Raw genomic sequence first — 20,622 nt, forward strand, 5'->3', positions numbered from 1 at the left:
GCTTCAGGGCTAAATATCGGTCACATCATTTGACATGACTTCGCAGCTTTGCTTAGAAATTGTGCTGGGAAATCTTTTTCCTCCAGATTTTGATCTCATTCGACTAGCGTCAATTCCGAGGGTACAGACACCACTCACTCCGAGATCACAAGTATCAAACAACATTTTGTGCTCAAGTCTTTGGTGTGGAGCTTGGAGGGATTTGTGTTAATGCAAAACCAAAACGGTGCTCAGAGTAACAAAGCTGTTTTTGAGGCGGAGCCCGTGCAGCGATAGTATCGGTAGCAAATGGTAGTGGTGTGTGTAGTTTACGGATTGAGCAATAGCGTGACTGAAAAAGAACAACAATCCTGTGTTTCTTGCGTGTAATGTGTTGCTCTCTGTGGCGAATAACAACGTTATGAAACTGAAACATGAACAAAACAACCCTTCACCGATATTGATAACGAAATTTTTATTTAACTTTTATTTAACTTTTTTTTCGAGATGTGGAGGTGGGGTGCGAGCTATTAAAAGCAGTATATATCATTTTTCTTGGGCATCCACAGGTAATAATGGGTCTATTTCTTAAGGATAAGGCAAAGTAACAAGGGTTATTTTAGGTAGTAGTGTGGAATTGATAAATCCGACCTGAGACCCATTTGTTTTCCATCTGGGCCTATTGTCCATTGTCCATAGAATCCTTCTATAGCTTGCTTTTCAGCCACGCCGAAGTTGAACTGTATTTTCAGTATGATGATTTTTATTTGTGCAGCATTATGAATGGAATCACAAATTCTCTAGAACTACAGATAAATTAGTTATAAAACAAAAATGTCAAATTGCAATTCCAGCTATAGTTTTCTAATAGTCAAACATTCTATCGCAAGGTTTCACTGATGCACCTCAAACAGGTGCTTCAACCTACTCCGTTGTCAACTGCTTGAACAAAAAAAAGGGTAATGCTTCCCTTCGCTAAAACGATCCAATGATTTTTGCCATAGCAATATATTTTGTTAACACTGGGCCTGAGAGGATTTAGAATTTCGGCTGTTTGATTTCACTTACCTCGTTCTGGAATATTATTTAATGCAGAACCTTAAATGACGACAATGTTGACATCAAATGGAATCTAATAAATAAAAATTGCTTGCGTGGTTTAGCCCAGTGATCTGCGCAATAATGGCAAAATTCCCCGGGAAGCACGTTACCCTACTGAGCACCCTCAACCGGCTTCCTGGGAAGTTAATTCCAGATGGTTGGGAGAAGCTTCAGGGCATTTCCAGCGTCGACTCACGGAATAGCTGAGAAGAAACAAGAAGTATTGATCAGGTATTAGGTCTGCTTTTCCTAATTTGATGCGTTTATTTTCCAAAATGCAAAAAGCAAAACTGAATCATTTTGTATCATTGTTCCACTTGTCCTAGCATCTGATATTTATATTTATGTTTTGATAGCATCTTAATTCTGAGTGCAAACGTCCATGATTAACTTATATTTAAACACCATACCTGTTTGGAATATGGATTTGAAGTTAAATAAATTCATTTTGAATATCCACCTTGAATTATAATAGGACTTCGCTCATGATCTTGCTGGAGATCTCAAAATAATTTTTAAAAAGTTTCATTAACATTCAAAAAGTTCTCGTACCCATCTGAAACCTGCTCTCTTTTGCAGTAGATTTCGACTCGTATAAATGGCTCCGTTTTAAAACACTGTCAACGAAAGCAATTGATTTATACTTCAGTCTTAGGGAATGTAATTCTGCGTTCTAGGTTCAATCTCCGTGGTTTGCGCTGGGTCCAAACTATGATCTTCACCATTGACGAAATAAATAGGGACCCAGATCTTCTTCCGAACACTACGTTAGGTTACAAGATTGTGGATAGTTGTGACGTCTCCTCCGAAGCACTTAAAGGAGCTTTCGAGATATTGAATGGAGGTGAACGAGCATCTTCACACGCAATCTGTTCTGGTTTTTCTTCCGTGCCTATTATAATCGGAGATGCGGGATCTTCACGATCTGCCGCAGTTTCAAGAATTTTGGAGCTCTTTGACATTCCTTTGGTAAGATTCAGGGAAATTTCCGTACACTGGACCGTTGCTGATGTTGATTCTTTAACTCATCTTTGTTTTAAATATTCAAATCCAACTTACTGTATTGTTTCACTACCCAATTATCGTATTGTTAAAATTCCGTGTTGTCATTTAATTGCTGTATTTTCATCAATACTGAATTTATGGAACATATCTTACAGTAACAAACCTCAGGCAAATAAAGAAAGGGACCGTTTAACATCCGCACATCCTTTTTTTCCGCTTTAGAAATTAAAACAAAATTGCAACCATTAGTTCTGAGAAAGGGTTACTCGATCCGAAGCGTTAATTCCAATTTCTCTCCACAGATGCTGCCAGATCTGCTGAGCTTTTCGAGCAATTCTATTTTTGTATTTGATTTACAGCATCTGCAGTTATTTTCGTTCCTCCCTCCCCACGCCCCCCATGTTCGGTTTGGATCTGAGTTACATTGCCACGATTCTGCCAACTAATCTCGTCAATGTTTCGTTATTTATCCTTTGACCTCCAAGACATTTACAATGCGAAAACTTTGGTGAGACCATTTGTTAATAGAAAGACTACCTGTCTATTAATTCTAGTTCATTTTGAGGAACCCTTGCCGTAGTTCCGACATACCTCGCATGTCATCGCTACAGTGAAATATCACAGCTCCGCATAATAATAAAAGTGTGGCCTAATCAATTGAATCTGCATTTCAATTTATGTTTCACTTTCTCTGGTCACCCCTACCTGTTGATATTTGATCTCCATTACTATCATTAGGAGCATGTGATGTTGCGTCCAAATCTCTCCGTCCATTTTTCGAATAGTGCCATGCCAGCCAACCTCTGGATGTCCCTTCCGCCTTCCTTGATCCTGCTGAATTCCTGGAATAATTAATATGAGTAGACGAAGGCGGTTTCCTACTTTGGTCAACACGTGATTGAACGAGAACACAATGAAGAGCCGTTTATTTTAGTGGGGACTGTCACCTCCAGTCACCATTCTTGGAATCAGGGATAACTACGGTTTAATCACCAAAAATTGTCAACATTGCAGCTAGCAACCAAGATAATTCAGGATCTAATTTTCAAAAAAGTCACTTACACCAGCTTTGCGCCGGTTTTATTGACATTGCCTCTAATACCTAAACTTTAAAAAAAAATGCTTATCCCTGTGTAAAATGAAATAGTGTAGTGTATGTGGTTATTGCGCAGCATAAAGGAAATAGAACATTGCTCGAAATGGCGTTCCGACGAAAACCCGCCGGGTTCTAAGCATTAACTCTGCTTTGTGCTGCCATAGCTGCTGAGGTTTTTCAGCAGATTCAATTGTTCTTGAAATTGTATTCTGGGAGATCGTCCTGACTTTATTAATGAGCTCAAATTTCTCTCTCTCATATAATATCTGAAGTTCTACTCCAACAACTTAATATGAATGGGGCATACCTGCACAAATCCCTGGTTTACCACGAGAGGTTTTGAAAACCGGTTAATGTGGCATATGGGACCCCAGGCTTTGTAAGTAGAAACATAGAGTCCAAAAGCAATGTTTATAAGCACTGATTCAGCCTCAACTGGAGAATTGTGTCCGATCTTGGATACCAGACTTTAGGAGTGGGAGTGGGCAAGAGCGGCATTGTCGAAGTTACGAGGCCATTTAACGGAATGGATTGAAGGCTTCAGTTGCGTGAATAGACTCAGGAAACTATGATTGCCTTATTTAGAGGAGCAAAGGCTGAGAGAAGACACTTGGGATGCTTTTGGAATGACAAGGACTCTGGATAGAAGAGAAAGCGAGAGGTTGGTCCCATTGGCGGAAGTCTCAAGAATAAAGTGAGATAGATTTGAGGCAGATAGAAAAATAACGGAGACCACGTGAGGAAATCAATGTCTTCTATAAGCACCCGATGATGAGGAATTCACTGCCTGATAGCACGATGGAGGAAGAATTGGTGTCCAATGTCGCTGTTTTGTTTGTTTAAATTTGGTTCTAGTGGCGATTTTGAATAAAACGTCGACAATATCTTCCTTGCTGAAGTAATATCATGCCTATTTCCGTTGCAGATCAGTTACTTTGCTTCCTGTGCCTGTCTGAGCGACAGAAAAAACTTCCCAACATTTTTCAGAACAGTACCCAGTGACGCCGTTCAAATCAAAGCCTTGCTGAGACTCGTAAATTATTTCAAATGGAACTGGATTGGTGTTGTTGCGGTTGACAGCGATTACGGCCGGTTTGCTATTCAATCATTCGCTGAGGAAATCTGGAACTCTAATGTCTGCATTGCCTATACAGAATTCATCTCTTCGGGTGGAGCCAGTGACAGAATGTCAAAGATTGTAGATACGATCAGACAATCCTCTGCAAAAGTGATCATATTAGTTTGTGGAGAAAGCGACACTTTCGCTTTAATTAAAGAACTCAGAAAACGAAACATCACAAACTTGCAGTTGGTAGCAAGTGAAGCCTGGGTTACCTCGTCCCTGATTTGGACAAAGGAAAGTCAGGACATTTTGACTGGTACAATTGGTTTTGGAATCAGGAAAGCGGAGATTCCAGGACTTAGAGAATTTTTAGTTAACTTTCATCCTTCTACATCACCAGACAATCCGTTTGTACAGGAATTTTGGGAAGAGGTTTTCGGTTGCAAAATAAGGCCAAGTGACAGAACCTCAGCACAAAATGAGTCGCAATTTTCGACCAAACTGTGCACCGGAACAGAGGACTTGAACTTAACTCAGAACGTCTACACTGATGTGTCACAATTAAGGATTTCATACAATGTTTACAAAGCGGTTTATGCTGTAGCATACGCCCTTCATAATTTACAATCCTGCATAAATGGAAAAGGCCCTTTTATAAACAAATCCTGTGGACAAAGATCAAATATCATACCATGGCAGGTAAGAGGCATTTCGTACTTCATTCTAAGAATAAGCAAAACCAAATCTGCCAAAGGTTCTAGTTCTGGAGTACAAACTCCCATCGAGTCTGCTCTGCCATTCAATGAAATGATGGTTTATTTGATAATCCTCAAATCTACTTTCTAGCTTTTTTTTCTGTAAGCGTTCTTTCCCTTTTTGGCATGTGTTTAATCGAGCATTATATCTGCGCCATTAGAAACGATAACTGAAGATGTCATCTGCTGCAGTGTTAATCTTATTAATTAATACATTTCTTTTAGATTTTTTTCCAAGATAATATACCAAATATGAAATTTTCACCAACAAGTCGTATCAGTAGCAGGAATAATTCTTCCATTTGTATGTATACAATATTCATTATTTGTCCATGGATTATGTGGTACCGCTGGTTAAGGGTTTCATACAATGTTTGCAAAACGGTATACGCTGCAGCACACGCCCTTTACATACTATTTATGACAACACAAGAGAACAATTTAGAAACCACCACAAATTTGTGGATTTGGAGTCAAGTGTAGATCAGACCAGGCGAAGGTTAATGGAACAAATAAAGTTTTTGGAAAATTAACACCTGGTTAGTGTTCAAAAAGCTCTGGAGTCGGGAATTTTTCTTTAAAAAGAAACTTATTTCTAATGTCATAACAAGCAATAGCATGATGCCAATCCATGTCCACGAACATTTGCCCAGTATTCTGTAAAGCAGTCCAATGATATCACCATTAGGACATAGCCTTGTCCGACTGATGCATACTTGAATTACATAATTCAAAATATTTAATGTTTTGTCTTTATTAAGCTTTTGCATTATCTGAAAGAAGTGAAGTTTATGAATAAATTTGGTGAAGAAGTAAGCTTTGACAGTAATGGAGATCCAATAGCTTCATATGACCTGATAAACTGGCAGAGGAGTGCTGATGGATCCGTTAAGTTTGTAAAGGTTGGTTTTTATGATGCAGCGCTACCAGAAGGAGAAAAGCTTGTGTTGGATGAACGCATCATCGTCTGGCATGGACATCAAAGTTTGGTAAGTCTCTTCTGAAGATACAAGCATAAAGGGTTTTGCTACTTTCTTAAATCTTCAGAATATTCTGATCACTTTAGTAAAACGAATGAGATAACGTGAATTTTGCTTCATTCCATTGATAGCAATGGATTTAGTAGTGCTGAATTAGACAATTATCATCGCAGTCACCAACATCGACGCAGAGTCGTATAAATGTACAGCATGGAAACGGACCCTTTGTCTATGCTGACCAGATAGTCGAACCTAACCTAGTCCCATTTGCCAGCATTTGGCGCATAACACTCGGAACCCTTCGTATTCATATACCAATCCAGATGCCTTTTAAATGCTGTAATTGTACCAGCCTCCACCACTTCCTCTGGTAGCTCAATTCTTACACACGCCACCCTCTGTATGAAAAAGTTTCCCCTTTCATTTCTTTCCCCTCTCAAATCAAATCTACGCACTCTAGTTCTGGACTCCCTCACCCCAGGGAAAAAAACTACTCTATTTATCCTATCCATGCCTCTCATGATTTATAAGCCTCGATAAGGTCACTTCAGCGTCCGACGCTCCAGGGAAAATGGCCCCAGCCTATTCAGCCTCTCCATATAGCTCAAACCCTCTAATCTTGGCAACATCCTTGTAAATCTTTCCTGAACGCTTTCAAATTTCACAACACCCTTCTGATAGGAAGGAGACCAGAATTGCACGCAACATTCCAAAACATGAATAATCGTGAGTGATATGTTGCCTCTCCAATGGGAAATGCAACTTGCAATCTGTCCCAGAATGGTGTTCTGGCATCAACCTTAGAAAACAAATTATTTTGCAGCAATGAGCCTTTCTTTTTGCACCAACCAACATATGAATTGTATAGAAAGTAATATGATAATTCGCAAAACCACTGGTGAGGCAATGGCCTAGTGGTGTTAACGTTTGTCTGTTAATACAGGCATCCAGCTGACGTTCTGGGTACCTGCGTTCGAATCCCAGTAGAGTAACTCGGTTCAATGGATACCTGAGGTGGAAGAGTGTATTGATGACCATGAATCCGTTGTGCGAGAAAAGCCCATCTCGTTTGCTGAAGGCCTTTTGACAAGAAAGCCACCGCCTTGTCTAATCTATATGAGACTCCAGACCCACAGCAATGTGTTTGACCGCTATCCGCCCTCTGGGAAATTAAGAATGAGCACTAAAGGCAGCCTGGCCAGTGATACCCTCATCCTATGAATGAATTTTAAAAAGACTTTAATTTCAAAATCAAATACTACCCAAAATTTATGTTCTTTAAGTTCTGAAGAATGGTCACATGATGCCAGGATGCTGAGATTTCCCAGCAATTTCTGATTTCCAGTATCCGCAGTTCTTTGTTTTTCTTCTCTTAACGTTTTTATTTTTGATTATCATCTTTCAATCAATTATCTAGACAACAATCTAGCTTCTAAACGCCCATCCCTAACCCCTCAGGAATATATTATGCGCAATTTCTTCAACATATTTTACTTGAGATCCCGTTAAATTCACTAATCCTTACCTTAGTATTAAGAAAGGAAATTCCTCTAATCCTGTAAGGTTCTACTCTATGGCTTCTTCGCGTCCTCTGAACTTCACGCACATACTAAGCTGGAAGCAAAATGTATTACATGACAATTCACTCTTAATTTTTTTTCTTACATTGAATTCCTTCTAATAATTTGACCTCTAATTATGACCTCTAATAATTTTAGGCTCTTTGAAAAAAACTGAATATTCGTTTGGATTCAGTTCTTTCATAATAGCTACTAACTACTCGTGCTCTATTAGCTTGATTTCTCAGAAAAGAGGCCAAACGTTTTTCAAGTTTTCGGATCTCCTACATTAATATTGGAGTTGGACTCCACAAAAATGGTAGCAGTTCTTTTTGCACCATTTTGCCAGGGAATTTGCAGCCATTTCACTGTAGTCGTTATAATGACTGACATTTGTTTTCAATAGAAAAAGAATAGCACTCAATGATCCCCGAGAAGGCAATTAGTAATATTAACGTATTCGTGACGTCAGTACCGGATTTCTCGTCAGTCCAAGTTTTTGGATGGAAAAAAATGCAGAACTGCGATTTGAAAACCGTCTCTTTCTGTGACCTATCTTGGCATTAGGTGTAATAGTCTACTTTTGTATTAGCATGGTTAAAACTTTGGTGAGAACCTGCAAATATATAGAATGTTCAGTCACACAAATATAACTAACACATCTGATACTGATATTAATACTCCATGACATACTACTGAAACATCAAACTCTATATAAAACAAAGGATCATTTATCGTGTGTTATTCAAACTGGTTTTCAAGTCATCCTCCCAGGATGACCATGAATTGCAACCAAGTCATTTCTGCTTTGCAACGTCCTTCAAAGTTTCGGGTGTTGGAGTGAACAAAATCTCTAGCACAGCAATTACAAGGTGTTGATCAATGCATTATTACAACAGAAGTTGGAGTGTTGCATTACGTTTCTCTACTTCCACTACTCCACCTTTCACTATACAAATTTGAACGCGGTCTCCAGTAATTAAATGGTCAATTATATACTTGATCTATATTTTTCAGAAGACAATATAGAATCCGACCACAAGAGTTATTTAATTTGTGTCAGAACTATTCATTGGGATCCATCTTCTACAGAGAGTTTATGCCGTACAGTTAAAGAGATGCATAGCATTGAAACAGATCTGTCGGTCAACACGTCCATTGGGCCCCTTTGTCAGGATTTGGCCCATATCTATCTAAACCATTTCTATTCACATACACATCCAAATATCTTTTAAATGTTGTAATTGTACCCGCCTCTACAACTTCCTCTGGCAGCTCATTCCACACTCTGTATGAAAAAGTTATCTCTTACGTCTCTTTTGAATCTTTCCCTTCTCACCTTATACCTATGCTCACTAGTTTTAAACTCACCTAGCCTGAGAAAACACTTTGACTATTCACCCTCTCATGATTTTATAACTTCGATGCACCTCAGCCTCCGATGCTCCGGGTAATATAACCAACGAAAATCATAATGAAATAATTTTGAAACAACCATTGATACTTTGACCAGCAACAAAACAACAATAACTGCAGTTTCACTCCTCTGCAGGTACCAGTGTCAGTCTGTAATGACAACTGCCCAACAGGTACAAGAAAAGCAACTCGAAGGGGTGAGCCTATTTGCTGCTTTGATTGTTTACCATGTGCTGATGGGGAAATTAGTAATAAAACAGGTATGCATTGTTTACCAGATCTCCTTATTCTACAGTATTAAACATTTTGCATGAGCGATAAGGATCGTATCTTTTAAAATTGTTCAGCATCAGCGAAGCAGCTATGCGCCATAAATGCACCCTGCAATAGATTAAATGTTTGAATATGTTGGCGTTTAGTTCAAGATTTCAGGCTGATGTGAATCGTGTTGTACTATAGATCTGAAATGACATAAATTTGAATCAAATGCAAATCACTTGCAATTTTGACTGAATATTCAATTTCAACCCCTTGACGATAAAGCAGGAAAAAATGCCTCTTTAGCATTAAGATTACGACTTAACTAGGATTTGTGAACGAGGACTTAGATATTTTGAGCTTCATTTTCCGTAATGGAAGATTGGGACAGGTCATCTGATTAACTATGACAACTTTGCAGTCCAATGACTACGATCATAAATTTGAAAGATAAACAAGCAGGAGGCTGGAAGAACACAGCAAGCCAAGAAGCATCAGGCGGTGAAGTCAAGGTTTCGGGTGTAATCCTTCTTCAGAGCTGGGAGTGGGTGTAAGAGGAGCTGCAGATAATGGGCGGGGTGGGAGGGGCGGGTGATGAGGTAGGAATAGGTAAACGCAGTTAGACGGTACGACCTCGTCGGTCGATGGGAGGAATGAATCCGGTTGGTAGTTGGAAGGAAAGTTCCATCAGAGGAATCGAAGGGAGGGGAATGGGCTGGGAAAGGAGTCGCGGGTTGGGAAGGGAGGTCATTTGAAACGTGTTCTTCCAGCCTCCTGCTCGTTTATCTTGGATTCCAGCGTCTGCAGTTTTTTTCTGTCTCTAAATCAATTTGAAAAGAAAAACAGTAGTAATGGTTCCAAAGGTGCTTTAGGAAAATATCAATGGTTGTAAGGTCTTTTTGCTGCTTCGAATTTCCATAACATTTTTGTTGCCTTCGAATGTTCACCAGTTATCTTCACGGACGTGACACAAGACTCTCATTAAAGTTTCTTCCAGTTGAGAATTGTACTAGTCATGAGTTTGAAACAGTGAGATTTGGCTTTGTTCGCTCAAGGAAGAATCGATTGAGGGCATTTCAACAGTAGTTGAGTTTAGGAATAATGATCAGTTGGTTGAGCATTCCATCTCCATTCCTTGACATTTCTATTTCTGACAGCCTCATCGAATCTCGTGTCTAATTTCAGGGATTTCTTTTTAAACTATTTTAACAGATTTTAATTACACAGAATTGTTATGACAATCTCCAGTAGAGTCGATTCCTAAATCTTTACGTAGGCATAAGTATATGAAACTAATGAAAATTCAAACTATTGATCTGAGCAATGGCTCACTCCTCCACCAGATTGCAAAATCTATGGATGTAAACCGACTTCAGCCTATGAGAAGAGAATATAAGCTGAGTCTTCAGGGTTATACAAAGGCATAAAAATGTACCGTGAAGAAGTGGTATTGAAATAAGACCTTGTCTGCCTATAAAAGCAACTGGCCTGACATAAAGCACAAGGTGGGAGGGAGAGAGAAATTGAGGAGTGGGTGAGGTCACAACTGCAAGAACTACACTTCAAAAATAGTTTATTCACTGGGATATACTTCACAAATTCACAAGAGCTGAGAGGCGGTGTACAAATCCATGTTACCAGTGGGTTCTAACTATTCTGGCAATGATCTGAATTCCATGGGGCTGTAGTCACATATTTTTGGCGCAGGTTGAACATGTACCAAGACATCAACGCTTAACTATGTCGCCCAAAATCTCTCTCATTTCTCCCTAAATATGTTTAATATCGTTATCAGGCATGGAGATAGCAGACATCACCGTTATTTAATTAGAAACTTGGTGATTACACCTTCTGTGGTGATATATACACTATAAACTGCCTGTCGTCATGCAACCTAAGATCAACTAAATTAATATAAACCAGAAACAGATATCTGGTGGCAATGAAGGTGTTTCAAAACCGAGACTCTATCTGCGGTCACTCTGGTAACCGTTCTCACTATTCGCAGCATTATGCTGATTACAACCTGGCCAGCAATAAGCAGAAGTATCTGTAGTTTATTCAAACCAGGAGTATGAGGTGAATTTGAAGTTTCGATTATATTATCTCTGGGATATCAGGAGGAATATGCTGCAACGTTTTGTTGAGTCAAAACTAATCTAGCGAAGCAGATGACATGGGAAGTGAACCAAATGGAGAAGTATACCAGCACAGCTGTCTGAGAAACCGGCAAGGGGGTGCTCACAGCAGTGGAGAATCTAATTGGCTAGTTTTATGGTGTCATTGCATAGTGAGTAGAATCGGTTCATTTTTGATTATATGTTTTTATTGAGATCTGTCTCTTGATTAAATTTTAACAATATAAAACATAGGTACTAAGTGAGCCTGGAGCAGTGGTTTTGGAACAACAGGACTATGCTATTTTTGGGTCTGTAGATTGTTAAGATGAAAAGATGGTCTTTCGTCGAATGATGTGCTTTTCCTGTTGGATGTGGGCAGTTAAGAAGAGTTTCCATGTTATGATGATTATGTATGCAGAAAGTGTGTTTGGTTGCAAATCCTACTGGATCATATGGATTGGTTGGAGCAGTAGTTAGAGGTAATGAGGAATTTACAGGAGCGAGTGTGTGAGATGGATGGCAATTGCAGGGTGGTAGAAAAACCACAAATGCACTCAAGCAGATGGCTTACCTCCAGGAAAGGAAGGGAGGTAGGTATTACAGGACTGTCCTGTGGCTAATTCCATCTCAGTTGCTTTGGAAAATGTAGAAACAATGCAGACTCAGGGGACAGCCAGCTTTCTTGTATAAAGACTGGCTGTAATGTAATGAGGGGTCATCAAGTTCCAAGCCGTCGATTGTCATAGGGAATTCTCTCGTTAGGGACACAGACAGACGTTTCTGCAGTTGGCAATGAGACACCAGAATGGTGTGTTGCCTCCCTGGTGCCGGTGTCAAGGATAACTTGGAGAGGGTGCAGAATATTCTCAAAATGGGAGGGATCAGCTGGAGAACATTGTATGCATTGTATGCATTGTATGACATAGGAAGAGAAAAGGGAGAGTTTCTGGGGAGAGAATATAGCAAGTTAGGCAGGAATTTAAAAAGTAGGACCTCGAGGGTAGTAATATCTGGATTACTCCTGGTGCCACGAACTAGTGAGGGTAGGAAAAGGAAGATAGAACAGATCAATGTGTGGCTGAGAAGTTGGTGCAGTAAAGAAGGATTCACACTTTGGGATCATTGGAAGCTCTTCTGGGATGAAAAGACCTATATAAGAAGAATGGATTGCACATGAATTGGAAGAAGACTAATATACTCGTGGGGAGATTTCCTCAACTTTTTTCTAAACGGTTGTCCTTTACTGAAGCTCTCCTACGAGTGGAAATATCTTCTCAACGTCCATTCTATCTAGGTCGATTGGCATTCGGTATGTTCCGGCGAGATCCATACAGCTCATCCTTCTAAACCCCACTGAGTGCAGACCTCGAGTCCTCAAACGCTCCTCATATAGCAAACCCATCATTCCCGGGATCATTCTTGTGAACCTCCTTTGCACCCTTTCACAGGCCAATATATCCCTTCTTAGATATGGGGTCCAAAATTGCTCGTAATATTCCCGACCAGAGTCTGATATAGTCCTTGCTGTACACGTAAATCGTTGAACTATTAGGGATTATCAGGCACAAAATTGGAAGTAACAAATTGTGAGATCATTAAACCTGCCCGATCTCTGTTTTCAAAGGCACTTCAAGGAAAAGTTGACATGTGTCTCGAATTTGTGGTGAATGCGCTACCTTTCTATTTTTAGACTGATTGCTGTCTTGCAACACAGTTATGTGAATAATTGAAAAAGAAACAAACGTTCTAATTTTCTTTATTTATCACTCTCTACAGATTCTATTGAATGCTTGAAGTGTTCATTCGATTACTGGTCAAACGACAATAGAAATGAATGCATTCCAAAGAAAAATGAATATGTTTCCTTTCAGGATGGAATTGGAATAGCACTGACTGTGACTTCACTGCTTGGAGCTTGTATCACAGTGGCTGTTGCAGCTGTATTCTTGCATTTCATAAATACTCCCATTGTAAAGGCCAACAATTTGGAACTAAGTTTCCTTCTACTAATGTCATTGATACTATGCTTTCTGTGCTCCATTGCATTCATTGGACAGCCATCACCATGGTTATGTATGGTGCGGCATACTGTGTTTGGAATCAGCTTTGCTCTATGTATTTCGTGTATTATAAGTAAAACCCTGGTAGTCCTTATGGCATTTAAATCAACCCTTCCGGGCAATGATGTGATGAAATGGTTCGGACCCAAACAACAAAGATCAATAGTTTTTCTTTCTACATTAATTCAACTGATAATATGTGTGCTGTGGTTGGTGATCTCTCCTCCAGTGCCAGCTAAAAACACCAGGTATCAAAGTGCAAAGGTTATTCTTGAATGTAGTTTGGGATCTTCAATTGCTTTCTGCTGTGTTTTTGGTTACATCGGGCTCTTGGCTGGTTTTTGTTTAATTTTAGCTTTCTTGGCCCGAGCGTTACCAGACAAATTTAATGAAGCTAAGTTTATAACTTTTAGCATGCTCACTTTCTTTGCAGTGTGGTTAACTTTTATCCCTGCTTATGTAAGCACCCATGGAAAATATACGGTAGCGGTGGAAGTGTTTGCAATTTTAACATCGAGCTTTGGGCTGCTAATCTGTATATTTGCTCCAAAATGTTACATTATCTTATTAAAACCAGAAGAAAACACGAGAAAACACTTGACCGCCAAGTAAAATAGACTTAGAATCAAATAAGTCCAAACATTTAGGCCAACTAAAACATCCTCAGAAATAGAGGGCGTGTGTAGTTGTTGAGATAAATCCCAATCATACTGATGTTAAACTTTTAGGAGCTACAGACAATGAGATTGCCTACCTCGGGAATGACTGGTTTTGGAGATCTTTGCAAGTCGCAAGTCTATTACGTCATTGTCACGCTCACCTAATGTTCACTTAAATACGTTGTATTTATCACAAGAAAACCAAACTTGAACTGCCCGGAAAAGTAAACTAAATATCGAGGTTGCGACCTCGAAAATAATGGCGAAGCAAACTCCAACTCTTGCTGAGTCTGCTAAATTGTCATCCAAATTAATAGAAATGGAAATCAGTGTAATGGATATTCAATTCACCAGGGAGCCAGGGGCGCTGTAAATTTGTTCTTGGCCAGTGACCTAAATTTCGATCGTCCTTCCTTGAAATAGATCCCTCCTTCCCAAAGGTCATTTGCAAATCTTCCAAACCTTTCCAATGCTAAACAAGTCGTTCATTTAGTACTGTGTTGAATTTATTAAACTTCAATTTTCAGGTCATGCTCTTGCTTTATTGTTTTTAGCCGGAAATATCTGGCGCCATTTACATAAGGCAAATGAGACGTGGTGTGCAAAATCACTGGGCATCCTGCTTAATTTGCTTGCATCCTGAAATAGCTGAACAGCTGAAACATTTAGAATGAGTGGGCCATCAAGGACTTTCCTCCATTCTCCATTATTTTCTATCTTCAGTTCAATTCACCTGTGCTTCGTGGAATTGTGATTCTATGTTGCACTTGTGCCTTGTGTAACAATTTAAAATGGGTTATTGTTCAGTGAAAAGAACAGCACAACGTCAGTTTTACCGCCTTCAGTGCCATATCCAACCTTCCACACGCCCTCCTCAATATCTCCTCGTTAGAACCCATCATCCATCCTCCTATTTGCACTCTTTCTCAGGAGTTCATTGTTGCAGATGAAGGTACAAGTCTGTAATTCTTCTTGCATGGAATCCACAAGCGCTTGTCTTAATTTGACTAGTTTCGTTAACAAATTTGCCTGTTTCTTCCAACCCCTTTTAGTGTAGTGTTGTGTTGCATCTTAATATCTGCTAAAATATTACGTATTCCGAGTGGAAAGGTAGAAATATTTACATGCTTTAATTATTATAATGCATATCTGATTAGTAAAATAAAGTCTTCCAGAAATCTCTTGGCCGCAGTTGTTGAAATGTGACAGAAGGAAAGTATTGAATGAAGTTTTGAAGACGTGTGAAGAACTATATATAAACACAAACATACGCACATAAAATCTGCTTAAATAAATCCCCAAAATTAAGTAACTCTGGAAGTTACGTATCACATAACTGTTTGTGACTAAAGAAGAATTCTGAACTCAAAATTCGTTGTTGCATTCTTGACCCACATTTTTTGCCTGCAGCTCAGGCATGATGTGTCAGCCTCATAATGTGGTAACAGTCTGATTTTCACTTTTATAAATTTGACTATTAATGACACGATTCATGCAGCTGGCTCTTGATGTAACAACAGGTCAATTCTCCACCATGAGATATTTAGGTACATGGGACTGACGTTCTATCAGGTAGTTTGATGCAGTAGGCATGTTTTGTTTCTTTTTGCTTTCCTTCCCTTCCAGCAGTGTGCTTGCTCACTAGGCAACAGCTGGATGGACCAGCCATCATCAATCCGACCAATTTATAGAAAACATCTCCCAGGTGTTCATGGATTTACAGTGATCTTTCTTAAAGTTTACTTGTCAGCCATTGGAACATTGGCCCTTTTAAGAGTTGAGAATAGAACCTGCTGGTGAGCTAATTTTGGCCATTTGAGAATAATATACAGCACATTGATGTTGAGTTCACAGGCATTTTACTTGCCATCTTGTAGTAGTGATTCGAGAAGGAGATAGTCGTTTGGTGACCAGTCCTTTAATCGAAGCCAGCAGAGTTACTGAAGGCATCGCTGGTGGAAGTAGTCTAATGCTTTCGTGTGTCAACCGTATAGTTTATGTTTAGTTGCATGATATGTATCGTTTTCTGCACTGCTTCTTCTGTTATCTTATAGGGATGCTCATTGTGAAATTCGAGGGTTGTCGCAAAAGTTTAAGTTTTAATCTAATTGCTCAAAGACGTTAAGTTACCTGTCTACTTGCTTTACGTTAACAGATGACACTAACAAGGTCTCTGCACTTATAAAACAAACAAAAAATTTATTACACGTAAACTGATTCTAACCACGGACAATCAAAACTGTGAAATATCACCATATAATTCCAAGAATTGCAAGCCCAACACCTGTCTTATATATTTTCAAGCACAGATAGAGGCAGATATACAAATAAACGTGGACGTTACGAGTGGAAGAAAAGTTATTGGAGAAACCCAGTTCAAAGCACCGCACCATAGAATTTGTTTAGGTGCCATTTTATTCGCCAGTCTGCTTATTTTCAGATTACTTGAATTTCTCACAAAAGAAGAAAATGAATTCGTATGCTATTTGTACAGCCTTACAGTTACTTGTAGGAGGTAACGGCTGTCTGCAACTGCTGGGACAGAATATTTAGCCACCTTTGAATTTTTGGTTGAATCACGGCTGAGAGAGGGACAAGAGAGAGTAAGATTGTCTTTTCTAAGGTCTGGATACCTCTCCCTCTATTCCATTATCGCCCAAACTGTGCACCTATCCAGGAGCCAATCATAGATTTTTCTTCATGCTGATGTCAATTAGCAACCCAGCTGAACCTGATTGTACAAAGCAATCATTGATCTCTTGCTTAGTGAAGTTCACTTTGCCCATGCACTCATCGTGCCACGGCCTTACAGACGGCTACCCATCTGCCTGAACTATGCAACAGTGTAAATACAATTCACAATGACTCCAGCACTTTGCTCCTAAACGTGAAGCGAGCCCTTCTTCAGTCCTTGCTTTCAAACAGTCCTTTTCCCATTTTGGTGCACAATGCAAAACACAGAAAAAAAGTACGCTTTACATGGCACCACGTTTAAAAAACTGAAACGCCATTTCAAAAATGTGTTGTTTTCACAACGAAATAAGAGACTGACATCCTTTCAGCCTTCCTTGCCCCTCAGTCTTTTACAAACCTTCAGCATTTCTTAAAACTTTGACTTTTTCCATCACTTTACACTAGGGACAATGCATGTAACGATAACATTATAATTTGCAAAAATGTTAGTAATCTGTACAATAACTTGTTTAAATTATAGTTTTCATTTGAATTCTCGCACGTTTCAATTTAAAAAAAAATTCAATGACCACCAGCGGATTAGACTGTATAGCATAATGTTTAATTTCTATCATGTCTGAAGTAGACTTCAAAATATTAAATCCCATTAATAATTCTCAAAGTTCATTTTCTACAGTAGAATACTTCATCTGATGCTGATTTCGTTTAGTGCCAAAATACTCGTCTGGTTTCTTTATTCACAGCTCGTCATATTGTAAAAAGACTGTGAAAAGTCATTAGAATTAACCATCATTTTAAAATATTTTGAAAAATCGGGACGGGGGGAGGAGGAGACAAGCACTGGTTTATTGATTAGGATTGCCTTCAGCTTCTCAAAGCTTGCTTTCATTCTGCTGACTATGCCCTTCTGATTTTTATGCTGACCAAATTAAAGGTGTAACTGACATACTCAAGTTGCTGGCACATTTATTGGCAAAATTCGCACATTCATTAATATCTCATGATTTCCCATTTCTTGAGTTGTGGCAATGATTGAGTGGAAAGAATTGTCTCCCAAACCATATGATCTTTGTGAAGACATTGCAGATGTGTACAGCTTAGATTAAGTAAAGATAATCCAGGATGCATAAAAAAGGTTCAATTATTAGGATAGATTGTGCAAACAACACTTAAATTACGTTGAAGACTAAAGTGATCAATAGTGTAGCTCGAATGCAGCTAATGATATCTGGTGGAGAAATCTGAAACTCGCATAACCTCAAAAATAGGTCTCAACCATTGAGAATGTTGAAATGTAATATTTCTCTATGTAAGAGGCAATGGAAATATGGACACTCAAACAAGTCACTTCAAGTTTGGTAAATGGAACTGCGATCAAATCTGAGATTGACACAATTTTCCTCGCTGCTGAAAATGTGTTGCTGGAAAAGCACAGCAGGTCAGGCACAATCCAAGGAGCAGGAGAATCGACGTTTCGGGCATGAGCCCTTCTTCAGGAATGTTTTCCTTTTCCTGAAGAAGGGCTCATGCCCGAAACGTCGATTCTCCTGCTCCTTGGATGCTGCCTGACCTGCTGCGTTTTCCCAGCAACACATTTTCAGCTCTGATCTCCAGCATCTGCAGTCCTCACTTTCTCCTAGAAAATTTTCCTCGGCAAATATTAAATAGTTGCCGATGAATACTGATCTAATTTAATGGGGGAACAGATTCAAGGACATAATAAGATAGAAATAGAAACAGAAGTCGATCAGTCAAACAATCAAAGAGAAAATGGCTGATCATATACATTACTACTGTTTTCCTGCACTCTCCCAGCATCACTGAACGGGCATAATGTGTAGAACTCTATCAATATCAGTCTTGACTGTAGAAAATGCTGGACCCTTCACAACCGTATGGGTCAGAAAATTCCAAATATTTTCACCCTCTGAGTGAAGAATTTCCTCTAATCACAGTTTAAAATGACCTGCACTTATTCTGAGGTTCTTTCTTTTGGTTTTAGACCCCCATCCAAGAGACGCATCTTAAGGTGTCGATCCATGCAAGAAATTTATATTTTTGAATAAGAATGCACCACATTTTTCTCAACTCAAAAGAATAAGCGTGGTCCAGTCTATTTAATATTTCATAATGGATCCTACCTGGAATTACTTTGGTGTACCTTTGTTGGCCTCCCTGTTGTGACAAATGTACCTTTCTATAGAAAAGGAGACACAACTATACACAATTTTGCAGGTGTGCCCTCACTATTGCTCTATATACTTGCAGTAAGAAATATTTGCTCCTATACTTAAATCTTCTTCTGCAAAATATTATTTGCCTTCAGAATTTCTTCTTTATCTGTAAATTAACTTTCGATATCTCATGATGAAGGACACAAGTCTGTATGAAGTTTAACACTTTATCTCATCTTTTTCGACATGGCATTCCATGTGCAATTTTTTGTCTTCTTATGTCGCCTATCCATATCCTCTTGAAGTCTACACTGCATCTTCCTCACAATTCACACTCACTTGTAAACATTTCTTTCGAAACAAAGAAATATTGTATTTAATATCATTATCCTCCTCCATGAATTATCTTATGAATAGCTGGGGCCCAAATACTGAACCTCGCAATTCCCTACTTATTCCACTTTGTCAACCTGAAAATGATCATTTTTTTCTGACACTTACTTTCATGTTTTAATCAGTTTTAAATCCATGCCTAATTCTTAATCACATGTGCCATTTTTAACCAACGTCTAATGTGGGACTTTGTCAAACAAATTTCTGAATTTTTTCATGTATTATGACTAATGTTCGCCTTATCTACTGTGCTTGTTACATTCTGAGACAAACAAATAGCAACATTTCTTTGAAGTAGGAAAGCAGAAAAGGCTACATGGAGGTGATCACGCATCTTAGGTGATGTTAACCCAAGGCATGTGACGGATTTCTGAAACAAAACATCCAAGTATCTTTGACTTCCCTAAAGTGATACAACGTATGCAGATCGAACTCAAGTTCAATTCTCTGTATTCTTCAGGTTGCTTTTATTTGTTGCAGATGTGGTTGCCATTCATTCCTGCGCAACCAGGATCTTTTACGCGTTGTGGCTGTTATACAACGCCTGTCCTATTGTCTTTATTGTGCAAATCATTTTATGTAATCTAATTCCTTGTTCTCGTCCTCATCTAATACTTCACCCATCCAAGTATGTATTGAAGACACACTCAGTGCACAGAGTGACATGTATAATGCAGTTATACCCTTGACAAACAATAAAGCAAAATAAATCTGTTAAAGCTAGTTACTTTGTTAAATAAGTGAGCTTGTATATTGCTGTTTTGGCCTGAAATAATCTTGATTTATTTCTTTTAAAAGGTAATCTGCTTCTTTTAAACAGTAATGTGCAGTTTATTGCTAAATTAAATCAAATATTAGACTTTTAGACAAGATTAAAGACCTTAAATTCTCCTGAAACATCCAATTCACAGCTTTACTATTTGCAGCTATTCGATGCCGAGAAACAGCAATACAATAATTTCCAGACCTTTATTGTTTTTGAGATTGCTGCGACGGCAATGATCGTTGAAGTTAATTCCTTGCAATCCAAGTTTATCATGGATTCTTTTGAGATTGCCCCTTTCTAAGTCATTCTTCGAAAAGTGCTGCCTTATCTGTTGGTGCCATTTTTTTTTTAAAATGCACACTCATAAACTGATGTGGATGTGAGATCAAAAACGTTCAATTTTTGTTTCCTTCAAATTGAATTGAAATGTCGACCTCGCTTGAGCAGATGTTAATTCGTCAGCTCATCTGAATAAATTAGTTAGTGGCAGGCATCATGGTGGTCATACCGTATCATCCACTGCTCAGATTCAATGGGCTGAAGA

The 20,622-nt window shown here is 38.9% G+C and overlaps 1 protein-coding gene across 1 annotated transcript; it reads left to right on the forward strand.

Annotated features, from left to right (window-relative positions):
* Positions 1-1,764: 1,764 nt before the first annotated feature.
* On the forward strand, positions 1,765-14,004 carry LOC122556335 (extracellular calcium-sensing receptor-like). The gene is made up of 5 exons (XM_043702966.1): positions 1,765-2,049; positions 4,107-4,943; positions 5,761-5,988; positions 9,091-9,214; positions 13,109-14,004. Exons 1-5 carry the CDS (start codon positions 1,792-1,794, stop codon positions 14,002-14,004), a joined length of 2,343 nt encoding a protein of 780 aa, XP_043558901.1. The 5' UTR covers positions 1,765-1,791.
* The last annotated feature ends 6,618 nt before the right edge of the window (positions 14,005-20,622 follow it).

This window comes from Chiloscyllium plagiosum, chromosome 13, assembly GCF_004010195.1.
Source record: "Chiloscyllium plagiosum isolate BGI_BamShark_2017 chromosome 13, ASM401019v2, whole genome shotgun sequence".
Lineage (NCBI taxonomy): Eukaryota > Metazoa > Chordata > Chondrichthyes > Orectolobiformes > Hemiscylliidae > Chiloscyllium > Chiloscyllium plagiosum.